At 48.0% G+C, this 16184-nt stretch overlaps 1 protein-coding gene across 1 annotated transcript in view; it reads left to right on the forward strand.

The window, feature by feature from the left end:
• The window catches only part of LOC102459502 (store-operated calcium entry regulator STIMATE-like), a 78656-nt gene that overhangs the window by 25389 nt on the left and 37083 nt on the right, over positions 1-16184 (forward strand). The window contains 3 exon segments of the mRNA XM_014577255.3: positions 11214-11235; positions 11237-11260; positions 12797-12892. Of these exon segments, the coding sequence (XP_014432741.2) occupies positions 11214-11235; positions 11237-11260; positions 12797-12892 (142 nt within the window).

Below are 16184 nucleotides of genomic sequence, written 5' to 3' on the forward strand. Positions count from 1 at the left end.
ACCCCCAGGCCAATCCGGGCCTGTGAGAAGGGGAGCAGAGAGGTCTCCTGGCCCCACCCCTTCTGAGATGGCCTGGGGGCCACTTCAGAAATTTGAAGTGGCCCCTTTTTAAAAAATTATTGCCCACCTTTGATTTAGAGTGATGCTTACTGGTTAACCTTTCACATGCCCAATATCGACAACTTGTGTCTTTAACCGTTTGTGAACATTTAGCTTTTTTGAGTCTGTTTCTGCTCTCATCAATGGTCTGACACACATCGCTCCAGAAATTCCCACAATTGTGAAAAATTAAATGAATAATATTTAAAACATTTCAATAGATACAGAATTTATTTTTTAAAAATTGCAATGCTGCCTAATCCAGCCTAATTGTGCTGGGCGCTAGGTGTGCATGCAGCTCCTCGTGCACTGCTTGAAATAGACAAGTGTGAACAGAAGAGTCGTAGATGAAAGGACTGGCCCGGGGGTTGTGCAGCAGGCCACAAGCACCATGGGTAATAGACGCCCTATCTGCAGAATGACAGTCCAGTGCCTTATTAACTAGAGGCCACTAGTGAGTTCTGGATTGACCCCAGCTCTATTTAATTTGCAGAAACTTCCCTTTGTTCTCCCCAAAACATCATCTGATTACTGATCTGCCTGTATGTACTGGAACTATGCTGTGGAAACTGCACTCTGGAAGGGAAAAAAAAGCCTCTTCACAGAGGGTTTTTCGGCTTTCAAGGAACTGAGTCATCTTTGTGGATTTAATGTTGCCAATAACCTTTTAGGTCACAGCTCCTGAACTACTTCACTGCCTGCTTAAGCCCCACTAATCTTGGCACACTTTCTAGTTTTTAATTCACAGCCAGCCTGCCACCGCCCTACACAGTAAATGCCCTATTAAGCAGTTAATTATTTCTCTATAATACTTGCTTTTATCTTTAATACAACAGTTTTACTGTCTCTGATAATTACAGTCTCGGGTAACTCTCTTTAAATCTAATGAGGCATGACAAGCCTTGCTCAACAAGGCACTGCACCATTAACTTCTTACCTCTTATTTGTCATCTTATCACACAGAATTATTGTCTTGCTATCCTGCGGAGGTCTGGGTGTGTAACATGTCATTTCCCATTAGGACAGCAATGAGAAGAATCACTGGCGCTCCTGCTGCCAGATGAGTGGTCAGCTGGCTAGTGTGTTCCGTGGTCTGCGGGTGCTGTCAAACAGCTACTCCCTTTCCGTGTGATAGGTTTTTCTGTGCTGTAATGCTAACAAATCTCCAGTTGGTGGCTGACGTGTCTTTCTCCAGCTGAGCAGTCTTGAACCGGCCCATCATCCTTTCTCCCATGCACAGAACAAGAGACACAAGGAGCTTCTCAAAATTAATGGTATTGAAATAAGAACAGATTGTCTTCATCCTTGGACGGCAAGCGCTGTGTGTGCTCCGTTTCAATAACGTGTCAGTCCTGTGTCATCACCCAAGAGAGGTGACAGCAGGCTGGGATGTTTCCAAGCTAGCCTGGAAGAGGCACTTGGAATGCCTTGCTGAATAATGAGGCTACCCTACTAGAAAGCCGGACTGGATAAACTGGCAAATCCTTTGCCATCTCTGGAGTATAGGACCACCATGCAGCCTAGTGTTTACAAATGGATCGCAATGACGAGCTATTTTGAGAGTGGGCTCTAGTACGGAAAGCCCCGGAGATGGGTCTCCAGCCCACCAAACATATTTAACAGCCAGTAGTGTGGTCCACATAGATCATCTCGTGGAGATACATTTAGTTTCAACGTATACTGGAATTCCATCTGCTGTGGTTTAGAATGAGTCGGTCTTAAACTTGCTTTCTCTCTGGTGCAGAGTTATTGAGAGGTGATCCTCAACTATTCATCCCTAATTGCATTAATGCTCCAAAGCTGAGCAGAGCAACGTCTGGACCATAGGAGGAGTCTGAAATGAGCCATGTTCCCTGGCTTCTGTAAATCAAAGTGACTCACTGAGTTGTTTCAAGGGCACCGTACTGCGGTGTGTGGAGAGGGGAATCCTGCAGTTAGCGGAGTGTGATCCCTTTCAAGGCTTGGAAGACTGCTTGCATGTGTGAACCCAGGTTCCGCTGACAGTCCAAGCAAATTGCAGGTCAGCAGCGTATTGGTGGTTCTTGGAGGAAAAATTGCCTCATGCTGTACTAGATAATCCAGGAACTTGGCCTTGAGAGGAAATAGTGGCAGCAAGACAAGCACAAATAATGGTTTGAGGGGTGCCTGGCAGAGGGGCAAGTGTAGCTATCTGGCCTGGAAAAAGTGAAGCAGCAGCATTTCTGATAAGCACTGGGGTGGGGGCTGAGCAGGATCCCTCATATTGCATCTCACTATTTGCAAATTTCACTCAAATTCAGCAAATAGTTTGGCCAAACAAAATGTAAATTTAAAAAAAAATCAAGTTTCACTTTGGCCGTATTTAGATACAGGGGTGAGTATTGTTTTCTGCACCTCTGTCACTTACAGGGGTGACTAGTGAAAGGAGGTAGAGGCCACTGGACACATTATTCTGTGCTCCCCCCCCCAGCCCAGGAAATGGCTAGGACAATCCCCCTCCACCCCAGGCCCTGCCCTTGCTTGTCTTCCTTCCCGCTCTTGCTCCACTTTGCCTCTTCCCTGCCTTTTCTCCTCCCCCATCCTGCCCTGGGGGGCTAGCAGTGACAGTGCCATCAGTCTATGCCCCTCCCCCCTGCACTCGCTGACGGTGGTGGGGCAAGCAGAGCAACACGGCCCTAGCTCGCTTTGCTCCCCCCGCCGTATTGCTTCGTTTTCCACAGGTGAGTGCGGCGCAGTCCTGCCCCTTCCCTGAGCAAAGCAGCCAGACGGTTGCTCCGTTTGCCAGACGCCTGCTGCAGGCATCAGACGACCTCTTCCCCCTCGCCCCCCATCTCTGCCAGTCCCTCAGCAGGCTGCTGCCTGGCCCCTTGCCCTTTCCACTCATGGCCTTTGGGAGCACATGCCCTCTTGTATATCCCCATGTGTCACTCATGGTTGCCTAGAACCCATATCCATAATCTAGTCTCTGTGGGGCTCCTTGGTAAAACAATCTGATACCTGAAACTGGCACAGGAGGTGGCTGCTGGCTTGGTAAGCTAATGGGAATGCAACATGAGACGACCACGATCTTCAGGGGGACCATGAAAAATCAAGGAGGAAATCCTCAAGGAATCCATTTTGAAGCACTTGGAAGAAAGGAAAGTGATCAGGAATAGTCAACATTGATTCACCAAGGGCAAGTCATGCCTGTCCAACCTGACTGCCTTCTATGATGAGAGAACTGGCTCTGTGGACATGGGGAAGTCAGTGGATGTGAGATACCTTGACTCTAGCAAAGCTTTTAATACAGTTTCCCACAGCATTCTTGCCAACAAGTTGAGGAAGTATGGATGGGATAAATGGACTGTAAAGTGGATAGAAAGCTGGCTAGATTGTCTGGCCCAATGGGTAGTGATCAGTGGCTCGATGTCTGGTTGGCAGTTGGTATCAAGCAGAGTGCCAGGGGTTGGTTTTAGGGCCAGTTTTGTTCAACATCTTTATTAGTGACCTGGATGAGGGGATGGATTGCATCCTCAGCAAGATCGCAGACGACACTAAGCTAGAGGGAGAGGGAGATACATTGGAGGGTAGGGATAGGGTCCAGAGTGACCTAGACAAATTGGAGGATTGGGCCAAAAGAAATCTGATGAGGTTTAACAAGAAGTGCAGAGTCCTGCCCTTGGGACAGAAGAATCCCAAGCATAGTTACAGGCTAGGAACCGGCTGGCTAAGCAGCAATTCGGCAGAAAGACCAGTGGTGTACAACGAACGAGAAGCTGGATAGGAGTCAACAGTGTGCCCTTGTAGCCAAAAAGGCTAACAGCATATTAGGATGCATTAGAAGGAGCCATTGCCATCTCAGATCTAGAGAAGTTCCTCTCTATTTGGCACTGGTGAGGCCACATCTGGAGTCTTGCATCCAATCTTTCACCCCTCCCCACTGCATTACAGACAGGATGTGGATGCATTGGAGAGGGTCCAGTGGAAGGCAACAAAAATGATTAGAGGGCTGGAGCATGTGACTTAGAGGTTGAGGGATTTGGGCTTGTTTAGTCTGCAGCAGAGAAGTGAGGGGGGATTTGGTAGCAGCCTTCAACTTCCTGAAGGGAGGTTCCAAAGGGGATAGAGAGAGGCCGTTTTCAGTGGTGGCAGATGGCAGAATGAGGAGCAATGGTCTCAAGTTACCTATTAGGAGAGGTCTACATTGGTTATTAGGAAAAACTATTTCACTAGGAGGGTGGTGAAGTGCTGGAATGGGTTGCCTAAGGAGATGCTGGAATCTCCATCCCTAGAGGTTTTTTAAATCCCAGTTTGACAAAGCCCTGGCTGGGATGCTTTAGTTGGGATTGGCCCTGTTTTTAGCAGGGGGTTGGACTCCGTGATCTCCTGAGGTGTCTTCCATCCCTATGTTTCTATGGTACTTTGCATTTGGTCTATTAAGCTCTCAATGGCTTGGCATCTGCCTTCTGTGCAGTTACTGTCACCAGAAGCACTTAAGAACATGACAATGATCATAGTGTGTCAGACCAGTGATCCTTCTAGCCCGGTATCCTGTCTTCCGACCAGTGCCAGGTGCTTCAGAGGGAATAAACCGAACCAGCAAATCAAGTGATCTAGCCTATGTTCTCCATTTCCAGCTTCTAGCAAAGAGGCGAGGGACACTTGGATTAGTAGGGATGCAATCCTATGCTCCTGGCTAATTGGCCATTGATGGACCTATCCTTCACCAGCTTACCTAGTTGTTTTTTGAACCCTGTTCTAGTTTTGACATTTACTGCATCTCCTGGCAACAAGTTATACAGGTTGACTATGCTTTGTGTGAAGGAGTACTTCCCTTTGTTTTAAACCTATTGCCAATTAAGGTCTTTGGGTTCTTGTGTTATGTGATGGAGTAAGTCACTTTCTCCACTAGTCAAGATTTCATAGACCTGTATCCTATCTCCTCCTCCTCCCCTCCATTCATCTGTTTCCATGCTGAGATGTCGCAGTCTTATTAAACTCCCATAGGGTATGTCTACACTACTCTCCTAGTTCGAACTAGCGGGGTAATGTAGGCATACCGCACTTGCAAATGAAACCTGGGATTTGAATTTCCCGGGCTTCATTTGCATAAGCGGGGAGCCGCCATTTTTAAAACCCCACTGGTTCGAACCCCGTGCAGCGCGGCTACACGGGGCTCGAACTAGGTAGTTCGGACTAGGTAGTTCGGACTAGGATTCCACGAGGTGTACCGGTAGTTCGGAATAGGAATCCTAGTTCGAACTACCTAGTTCGAGCCCCGTGTAGCCACGCTGCACGGGGTTCGAACCAGCGGGGTTTTAAAAATGGCGGCTCCCCGCTTATGCAAATGAAGCCCGGGAAATTCAAATCCCGGGCTTCATTTGCAAGTGCGGTATGCCTCCATTACCCTCCTAGTTCGAACTAGGAGGGTAGTGTAGACATGCCCATAGTGATGCTGTTCCAAACCCCTAATCACTTTTGTTGTCCTTCTCTGTGCCTGTTCCAAGTCCAATAATCTTTTTTGAGATGAGGGGTCCACATCTGCCCTCAGGCTTCAAGATGTGGGCATGCCATGGATTTAGAGAGAGGCAATATGATACATTCTGTCTTCTTAGCTAGCCCTCTTCTGATGGTTCCTAGCATTCCGTAGGCTTTTCTGACAGCTAATGCAGAGTGTTTAGTTTCTGAAAACATCTGCTCGGTGACTCAAAGATATTCTTTTAGCTACTTTAAACCCCATCATTTTAAGCTTGGGATCACTTACACATAAGCATTACTTCTAATACCCTTAACTTTATAGTGTAAGGGACCTCTCTGATTTGAAATCTATTCCCATTGTGGGTCCAAGGTACTCCAGGCCTGTTAATTTTCAAGCCACACTGAAAGTCCTGTGTCTCTACACATGGCCCTGATAAGGGCTGCTGCTTGTTGTGAAAAGTCTTAGGGGTTGAGATTTGCTGGAGCATGTAGTGTATTTAGTGGTTGCTTTTTCAAACGGGTCAAGGGTTTAGCGAAATAGACTTTTGTTTATAAATCTGAATGAAATAGGTAGGTATCCTATATATTTTCTAACAGTACTGCCACCTCTATGCATTCAAAAATCAGACTTAAATCATGAGGCCTTTGGAATTTTTATTTGCCTCCTGGCATTTTGAGCCATCAGGGGTCACATTTTCAGGCTTGCCCCTCTCCAAATGTGAGGACTAGAAACTTATGAAAGTAAAATCTGTCTGTTAATCACAAGATTCTGACAACTGGGACTTTAAAAAAAAAAAAAAAAAGCCAAACTGCAAGACCCAACAAAATCATGAGCAGGGCACATCACAAGAGAGGGGGAAAATGCCTGGGGGTAAATAACTTCCCACATGGACAGATGATGCCATAATGGTTGATTTACAGCTGGAGCATTTGACTGCTGTTAATATATTACTGAATTATAGGGACTACTAATCTGATCCAGTGTGGCAAATAGTCTGTTCCTATTAGCAGAGGCACCTACCTCATAGAAAAGTACAGAGGGTGAGGCTTGACTAGTAGTCAAAACCCAAGACTCAGAGTCCTGAGATCTGGGTAGCCAATCATTACCACAGCTAGCACTTAAGAGGACTTCTCTATGTTGCCTTGGCTTGCAAGGAATGCAATCAAGGTTGCTTTGCCTACAGACTTCCTATCTGACATTGAGAGAGTGATTCAATTTCCCTGTGCCCCGGTCTCTAGGAGCATGTCTACACTACATCATTATTTCAAGATAACTAACATTATTTCGACATATCAATGAGAGCATCTACACAGCCATTCCGTTATTTCAAAATAATGGGCGGCTTATTCTGAAATCTATAAACCTCGTTTTACGAGGAATAATGCCGATTCCAAAATAGCTATTTCGAAATAAGACATGTAGATGCTTTACTGCTGCTATTTTGAAATAGAATGGGAGGGGCTAAGTTATTCCTCCCCAGTGCCTCCTGGGGCTTTAAATCAAGATTGCATATGTACATTAGGGGAGCCTGCTTCGGACTAATTTTGAGGCTTTTCCTGCAGTGTAGACGTGCTATTTCGAAATAAGCTATTCTGGAACAGCTTATTTCTAAAGCATGTAGTGTAGATATACTCAAGGACAAGGATGCTTATTAAAAACCTCAAAAGAATTTATCCTTGCTCCTCTCCTGTGAGACTGAATGAAGCATTTGAGAGTGGAGTTACCCAGCATTACTTGCTTACTCCACGCTTGCAGGTCTCTGCGTGTATGGTGGTAGGATTCCGAGTTACGACCCATTGTGCATGTACTGCACCAAGACACACAATGGTGCTTACCCTAAAGAGTTTGCAGCTCTGAAGTATAAGACGAGAGAACTGGTGGACACAGGCATATGGGGCAGTACCAGGAAACAGAGAGAGTGTTCGGAAACCACTGCCCATCATGCCTCTGAACAGATTTACTTGGATCTTCTAATATATTTTTTTTAAAGCAAGTCCATCACAGAGTCCAAGTACAGTGGCTTAAAGTGGTGATAATGCAGGTTACCTGAAGGATTGTTCAGACTCCTGCTGTCATCAGGGGTATGTCTACACTACCCCGCTAGTTCGAACTAGGAGGGTAATGTAGGCATACCGCACTTGCAAATGAAGCCCGGGATTTGAATTTCCCGGGCTTCATTTGCATAAGCGGGGAGCCGCCATTTTTAAACCCCCGCTGGTTCGAACCCCGTGCAGCGCGGCTACACGGGGCTCGAACTAGGTAGTTCGAACTAAGATTCCTATTCCGAACTACCGGTACACCTCGGTAGGAATCCTAGTTCGAACTACCTAGTTCGAGCCCCGTGTAGCCGCGCTGCACGGGGTTCGAACCAGCGGGGTTTTAAAAATGGCAGCTCCCCGCTTATGCAAATGAAGCCCGGGAAATTCAAATCCCGGGCTTCATTTGCAAGTGCGGTATGCCTACATTACCCTCCTAGTTCGAACTAGGAGGGTAGTGTAGACATACCCCAGCTTAGTAACTGCTTGAGAATTGATAGTACGGGTTGAACCTCTCTGTTCCGACAACATCCGGGTGCGGCATGATTTTAGTTAGCTGTGTGTCCACTTGGGTGTGGCCAAGTTTCCTGTGGTGCCATAAAGTTTGTTTACAGCCACCAGTCCTGGCTCACAGGGTTCTGTGCTGTTATTTAGCTCTAATTTACCCCTAAATGTCTTTTAAGAGAACCAGTCAGGACCTGGGAGTGCTAGACTAGAGAGATTCAACTGAACGATCATGGCTAGTGACTTCCCCTGGGAAGGGTGGGGCTGTGGGAGTTCACCGTTGAGCCCTGAGGGATATAGTCTCTAATGGGACTATATAGCCAACGTATTCGCTGATGTGCCGGTGATTTGATATCCCTTCGGTTTGGTGACACAGCATTAAATAGCCACCCACTAGATGGCACTGTCCATCAATCGATCCCTCAGCTCTCCAGGCCCAGCTGGAGCACAGGGATGGTAAATAGGCTGAGAGGTGGCAGTTTTCGCTTTTTGAAGTAGTACAAAGGGGCTGTGCCCCTTGCTTGCCCTGGCTCACCCCCCAGTCACAGGGAAGAGCTGGGCCCCTTCTCCCTCCCTCCCTCCCCATCCTGCCAGCCCAGGTCCCCCTTCTCCCTCCCACTGTCCTGGCCCCCTACGCCCCCCGAATCCTGACACACACACACACACACACCCTTCCCGGCTGCAGCATGCGGCCAGGCCCGGCCCCCTCTACAACCCCCCCCACAGCCGTCGGGCATGCATGACGTCACTTTGCCGTTCCACAGGGAAAGTTTTCTTTAATATACAGTAAGGATAAGGATTTGCATGTTTTCCTTCCAGTTCAGAAAATCTCACCAACTCCACATAGCTGCATTGGGATCCCTGCTTTAAGCTGGCAAAGGCATGTTGTGCTCAGTCTTCTGAGGTCTTAGTAGGTTTGATTCCTGGCTTTTTCTTTGGAATAGGCTTCCTGAACCCTGTGGCTTAATTGGAAGGCCATAGTTCAGGAGTTTGCTATACTTGCTGCTTTCAGAGTGTCCAGTACAGGTTGGACCTCCCTGGTCCAGCACCCTTGGGACCTGACTGGTCCCGGATGAGGGATTTTGCTGGACCAGGAGAGGTCATTTCTGGACCCCTGCCACCAGCCCCCTGGCACAGCCCACTGGCCTCCCAGCTGGCCATCTCCTGCTGATTCTGCCAGACAGCCATCTCTGCTGTGGCTCCAGGACCCATCAGGCAACCATCGCTACCATGCACTGGGTGGCCCCACCGTCAGCTTGCTGCAGGCAGCCCACAGCCTCCTAGTCCACAGGGCTTGAAGGCACCAGCCCTTCACTGGGACTGGAACATACATGGTCCTGCTGGACCCTGGACTAGGGATGTAAGCGACTAGTCGACTAACCGATAAGCAGGAGCTTATTGGTTAGCACTATTGACTAGTCACATTCCTTCCCCCTGTTGCCACTCTGCATTGTAAGGGACAGGGAAGCCAGCATGCCAAGGCCCTGGCTCAGGCCCTGGTCCTGTGGGTCTCTCAACAGTCAGAATAACCTATCTCACTGCTGCTCTGCAGTGAAATCACAGAGCTGTGTTTAACAGTGGGTAAGCCAGTCCAAGCGCATGCCTGGCTCCAAGAATGGTGACGCATGAGCCAAGCAAGTAAGAACATTTCTGATGATCACGGTCTGGTGGTTTTATATGTAAGGGGACTGTTAGCCCCTTACTAAAACTCAGTGGGAGTTTTTGGTTGGCCAGCTCCCAGTACCGAAAGGGGAAGGGTCCATGAGAAATCAGGGCCCTGAGATTAATAGACCCCAGGGACAATGGAAGGAGGCCAACACTCCAGCTCAGCCTGATTGACAGGCCAATGAGGAAATTAGGAAGCCAGGTCCCGTCTTCCCTGTGAGCTGGGATTTTCTGGGGGTCTCTGAGAAAAGGAGAGAGAGCTAAGAAGAGCAAGCTGTGTGGAGAGACGGACCTGCAGGGTCAGAGCCAGACACACACAGTCCAAGGAGTGCAAGCTGTGCTGAAAGGGCAGTCCTGCAGTGACCAGAGCCAAAGGGGTCAGAGAAGCAACACAAGGAGCTGGAGGCTGGCAAAGCAGCATAGTTTAGAGCTGGGTGTGGTGAACAGCTGGGACCAGCAAAGTCAGGGGAGGCCCTGGAGGCCAAACTTGGGAGAGGGATTGTAACTCCATCTGAGAGAGGGGTCCTGCCACCTAGAGCCTGAAGTCGTGTGGTCGCTGCCAGAGCAAACGTGTCCAATCTGCAGCCCTCCCCTTGCAGCACAGTCAGGGCCTGAGAGAGAGCCCTGGGACTTGTAAGGAACAGACTGTGAACTGTCCTTACACTCTGTACACTGCTGTTTGTGATGTCCCCGTGCTACAGAGCAGGACTGTGTGTTCTCATTTAACCTCTTATTTTTTCTTTATTCTTTTCTTTTTAATCAGTTGCTGTTTAATAAATTGTATTCGCTTTGAACTGTATGTAATCAGGTCAGGAAAGCATCCAGTGTGCAGAGAGCACCCCAGACTGGGGACACCCTAGCCCCTGCCCCAAGTGACTACAAGGTCGGGGATTAAGCCCCAGAAAACCTGGGCCCAGCCTTGTTGGGATTTCGAGGACTCCGCTACGCAGGAGAGTGGGAGGGGAGCCCTCAGGGTCAGGGAGGTCTTTGGATAAAAGAAATGGGAGCAGGGACTCAGATCCTTTCGCTGGCCCATTTCACTGGGGTAGTATAGAAGCCAGGAAAGTTCCCTACAATAGCGGGACCGTTTACGTATAGGTGTATCCTCAGCTCTTGTGTCTGTGCTCATGCTCCAGCTCGCAATGTTCAACCACGTCCTTTGCCTTGGCCCCAAATCTCCCAGCAGAGTCAATTCTTAACTGTAAACTCTAAGCTCTCCCCTGGGCATTAATGTGACCATTATAGCATTTGTTCAAGTCGCCCCTAGATTGCTTAAATATAGAGGCAACCTGGCCTACAGAGAGTCTGGGCTTGGTGTGTCTTGGGTTGAATAAAACAGAAACAAAACAGACTCTAGAGAAATGTCAGGGTTTGTCTCAGTCATCCTCCTTTCTAATCTTGCTGCTTAGTTCAATTTTACAGTACTTTCATTTCCTTGTAATTGTGACCTTTAATTGTCTCTGTCTTGACAGTAAAACGCTTTCAGGAACCAAAAGAAGAGGCGTCCTTGGAGAATCTGGTGAGAAATAGCTTTTTTTTTTTTTTTTTAAGGCCTTGAATGAAGCAAAATATATTCTGTATCCCAGAACAGCTTTCTACGTTTGCTGTGATAATGAATGGTCCTGTGTTCCTAACTGTTCAACTTGAAAGTAGCATATAGACTGAAGTTCTTAGCAGTGTTACTCCCTATAGAGTTCCTATCGCATTATGGGTGAAATTGATGGAAACGCTGTAATCCTAGATACTACAGTGTATTTGACCCTTCTCTGTGTCCTTTTCTGTTAATTGAGAAGACTCCAGGCATTGTCCGCTCGCTAATTAGTGAGCATTTATCGTTGGCTCCAGACAGCAATATGCAGTTTCTAATATAATGTCGGTTAAGCTGCAGGGAGAGCCTGCCATACCTGTGCATTAAGGGAGGCTAGACAGATCTAAAATCAAGGCATCATGACGGTGCAGGAGAACCTCTTTCAGTACTAAGATCCCAGCTGAAATTCAGCCCAGACCCGTAGTAACCAAAAGCTATCAGTCTCATCGTGTCGTCTCGTCTTGCAGGGCTCTGACCAAATTGGTGACTCCGTCCTGTTCCTAGTAAACCAATGAGGAAAGCACCATCGCAGTTGACTTCCTTCTTGATGGCAGCCTCAGCTGGGCAGTCTGAATGGGCTTGTAAAGGCTGAATTCTCCTCCCCTGTCCCCAGGCTCGTGGGCAATGGGTAAAGGCTCAGCTGGGGAAGGCAGCTGAAGCCACGCCCCTTCCTCTCGAAGCCACGCCCCTTCCTCTCGAAGCCACGCCCCTTCCTCTCGAAGCCACGCCCCTTCCCCTGAGACCTTTCCCCTTCACAATCTTTCCTGCCCCACCCAAACCTATATGCAAGCCGGGGCTGCCGCGTGGCATGGCCACTGGGATTCTGCACGGCTCCTTCCCCTCCCTTGCGGCCGGGCACTGTAGGCAGTTCTTGGAAGGCAATACCTTCCCTTACCTACATTACCTGCAGCCCATGCCCAGCCTGTTTCCTAATAGGGTCTCCACTAGTGCTGCACCCAGTGTGCTGGTGGCTCATATCCAGTGAACTCTCTGGAATGAATGTCTGGTAATGGTGTAGATCTGAGAGTCACGCTTGCTGCTGCTTGTGAGGGTGCGTTTTTGCAAAAGCATTTGACCTCGGCCTATCTCTGCTCCCATTTACTTGAATGGGAGCTTCTGGGAATCCCTCCTATGGATTACAAAAGCTCCTTGTGCCAGGCTTGGGCTGACGTTTGCATCTTCACAAGTGTGATTTGTGTCCCAGAGAACACACAAGAACAGCCATACTGGGCCAAACCAAAGGTCCATCTAGCCCAGTAGCCTGCCTGCCGACAGCGGCCAGTGCCAGGCGCTCCAGAGGGGGTGGACTGAAGATAATGATCAAGCAATTTGTCTCTTGTCATCCATCTCCAGCCTCTGACAAACAGAGGCCAGAGATACCATTCCTACCCCCTGGCTAATAGCCTTTTATGGACCTAACACACTAATGCTGCTATTTAAAAAGGCTGTTGCATCTAATCTTCTCAGGTTTTATGACACCTCCAAGCAAGCAATAGGTGCCCTCTTCGTCCATTTTGCCAATGTTTTCCTGTCTGACTGTACTACAGAAGATGCCTGCTCCCTGTGAGTACAGCATGGAGCATACATTTGTGTTGGGACTGGAGGAATTGAAATTCACTCGCATCTATTGTCACTACTGTTGAAACAGACGCTGACTTAAGCCTTGTCTACATTATCTAGTTTTGTCACCAAAAACTTCCTTTTGTTGACAAAACAGGGAGAGTTTACACACTGCAATGCAACTTTTGTTGCAGAGGAGGGGCACCCAGTTTTGGTGACACAAAGCTTCCAGCCCTGCGAGAGACTTTTGTCTTTCCCCTTTCCTTCATTGTCAACAAGAGCCAGTGTAGACCCTGCTGTATGTTTTTGTCCAGAGATCTGGCTTCCACCACCATCCCACAAGGAGGTTGGGGGGGGGGGAGGCTCTTCCAGTGTCACAGTGGTTAAGGTACCTGCCTCCAGAGCCAGCGGTCAGTGCTCAGTGTTATGTGATCTTTGCTGCCCTGCAGGCATGTGCCCCTCCCCTTTCAAAGTTCTGGGAAGTATCTGACAGCTGAGTGAGCTGCTCTGTATGGAGAACAAAGAACAAATCATTGGAATCATAGAATCCTAGAATCTTAGGTCTGGAAGGGACCTTGAGAGGCCATCGAGTCCAGTCCCCTACCCTCATGGCAGGACCCAGTACTGTCTAGACCATCCCTGATAGACATTTATCTAACCTGCTCTTAAATATCTCCAGAGATGAGGATTCCACAACCACTCCAGACAATTTATTCCAGTGTTTAACCACCTGACAGGAACTTTTACCTAATGTCCCGCTAGAAAGACCGCAGTAGGCAGACTGCTGCTATAGGAGGAGGGTAGGAGAGACTGCTGTGCTACTTTGAAAATCCTCAGCTTGGAGAGCCACAGAGTTAGGAGGGAATCCCAAGAAAGGCAGGGATCACTCTGCCTTGCCACAACACTGTGTAACCCGCACATCTAGGCTATGTCTACGCTGCCCCTGTTTTGCCAAAAAAATATGCAAATGAGGCAAAGCGTGGAATATTGCTGCACCTCATTTGCATAATTAATGAGGCTCTATTTTTGCACCAAAAAAACCCCCTCTTGTGCAAGAGCCTTTCTTCCTGAAAAAAATGTGGAAGAACGGCTCTTGTGCAAAAGCCTCTTGTGCAAAAACAGAGCCTCATTAATTAAGCAAATGAGGCGTGGCGATATTCAACACTTGGCCTCATTTGCACATTTTTTGTGCAAAACGGGCAGTGTAGACATAGCCCTCATGTGGTTCACTGTCCCATGCAGTGGCACCTAGACTACAACAACGGATAAGATCAAGAGACCTTTTTAGTGTGGGCTGAGAGCTGGCTGGCTTTATAGATCAGTCTGTAGCGGCTCCTATACTAAGCTCCAGAGATCCCAGGTTCAAATCTTCCTAGTGGTGGTAACAACAGCACTGTGGGATCCTTACCTACCTTGCTTTGCTAGCACCCTGTCAACAAATAGAGCAATGTGGCCATGAATTGTGGACAATGGGAGGCAGAAAAACTGGTTTGACTGGTTTTCACTTTTGGCAACTTCAGCATGTTGACAGCACTTATGTCGCCAAACCTTCCCAAGTACAGTAATTTCTCATTTAATACTACAGATATGTTTCAGAAAATGATCGTGTTAAGTGAAAACATGTTATGCAGGTCCAATTTTCCCATTGAAAATAATGGGAAAGGTAGGGGTTGCATTTCAAGCGGTGGTGTCTGTTGGGACTGGGACATAAGGTTGGGGGAGAAAGGGGACTGGGTTACAGCAGGGAGGGGAGGTGTTTGGCTCTGGGGAAGGAAAGGGGAGGGGAGGGGGATTGGGTTGGGAGTATGCCTCTGTGACAGGTCTGCTGGGACCCGCACTGTGTCTGGTGATGGGGGGGGGTCGCCGAGGAACGGCACAGCGAGCAGCGAACCCTCCGCCGCTTTGCAGGGAGGCGGGGGAAGCCCTGCGCAGCCACTGGCGACAGAACGGCTGGGGAAGCCCAGATGCCGACCTGCAAGTGGGGATGAAGAAGGGGGACAAGGCATACGGCAAGGGGGAGTCAGCAGGGAATGGCGTGGTGAGTGTTCTCTTAAAAAAAAATCATGCTATTGCGAAAACGTGTTAAGCGGGCACGTGTTAAATGAGGAATTACTGTATAGACATAGCCTTAGATTCTTTTAACCTCATTATTCCCATTTAACAGTCTAAGGCTTTGTTTACACTGGCAATTGAGTGATAAAGCTTTGAACAATAAAAGGTCCTTAAAACACCTCACCTCACTGAATGACAAAAGATTTGCCGCAACAATTACTAGTGTAAACAGTGCTTTGCAGGTAGAAGTTTTTTGTTCGCAAAAGTGCTAACAGTGTTTACACGGCCTGACTTTGAGCGACATGCCTGTGTCACTAAAAGCTGTCGTGTAGAAATATCCTCTGGTTTTCTTCTGAATGAAGGCATCTGGGGGCTGGGTTTTCAGAGGATCTAGCATTCTACTCGAAGTACAAAAATGAATGTGCAGCTGTTACTGATTTGCCGATGCAGGTGTTTGGGAGACAGCACTGTCCAGTGGCAGAAATTTTGGAAATCTGGGCACTGTTGACAATTCAGATAGGGTATGTCTACACTGCATTCCTCCTTCAAGAGAGGAATGCAAATGCGCACACAAATGAAATTGCAAATGAAGTGCGCATTTGAATTTCCCGCGCTTTATTTGCATAATCGCGGTCGGCCGCTTTTCTAAAATACCGTATTTTGAGGAAAAAAATGTGGTCCATACGGGGTTATTTAAAAAAGAAACCCTTCCTTCGAAATAACCTTTAAACCTCATTTTTTAAGAAGTAAGGGTTATTTCGAAGGAAAGGTTTCTTTTCAAAATAACCCTATTTTTGTTCTGGAAATACGCTATTTTTTAAAAGTGGCCGGCCGCAATTAAATGAAGCGCGGGAAATTCAAATCCACGCTTCTTTTGCAATTTCATTTGTCTGCATTTGCATTCCTCTCTCGAAGGAGGACTGCAATGTAGACATACCCATACTGACTCTCTGTGTGACCTATCTGGGGCAGAAGAGGGAAGGTTTTCCTAGAAGTACTCAGAGATCTAGGGATAAAGTGCCATATACATTAGGGATGTGAAAATGGAACTGTGTACATGGTGAACTGATGAGCCTGGGATTCTCGGTTAACCTTCACGGTTACATGCTGGCTCCCTGCATGTACCAGGAACCTGTTTAAAAGCTGGCTCCTGGTGTGCACTGGCTCCTGGGAGCTGCCTGCAACCACAACCCCCACCCCCACACTGCTGCCTCTGTATTGACATTTTCAGCGGTTACATGGT

The sequence above is a fragment of the Pelodiscus sinensis genome, chromosome 1 (genome assembly GCF_049634645.1).
Source record: "Pelodiscus sinensis isolate JC-2024 chromosome 1, ASM4963464v1, whole genome shotgun sequence".
Lineage (NCBI taxonomy): Eukaryota > Metazoa > Chordata > Testudines > Trionychidae > Pelodiscus > Pelodiscus sinensis.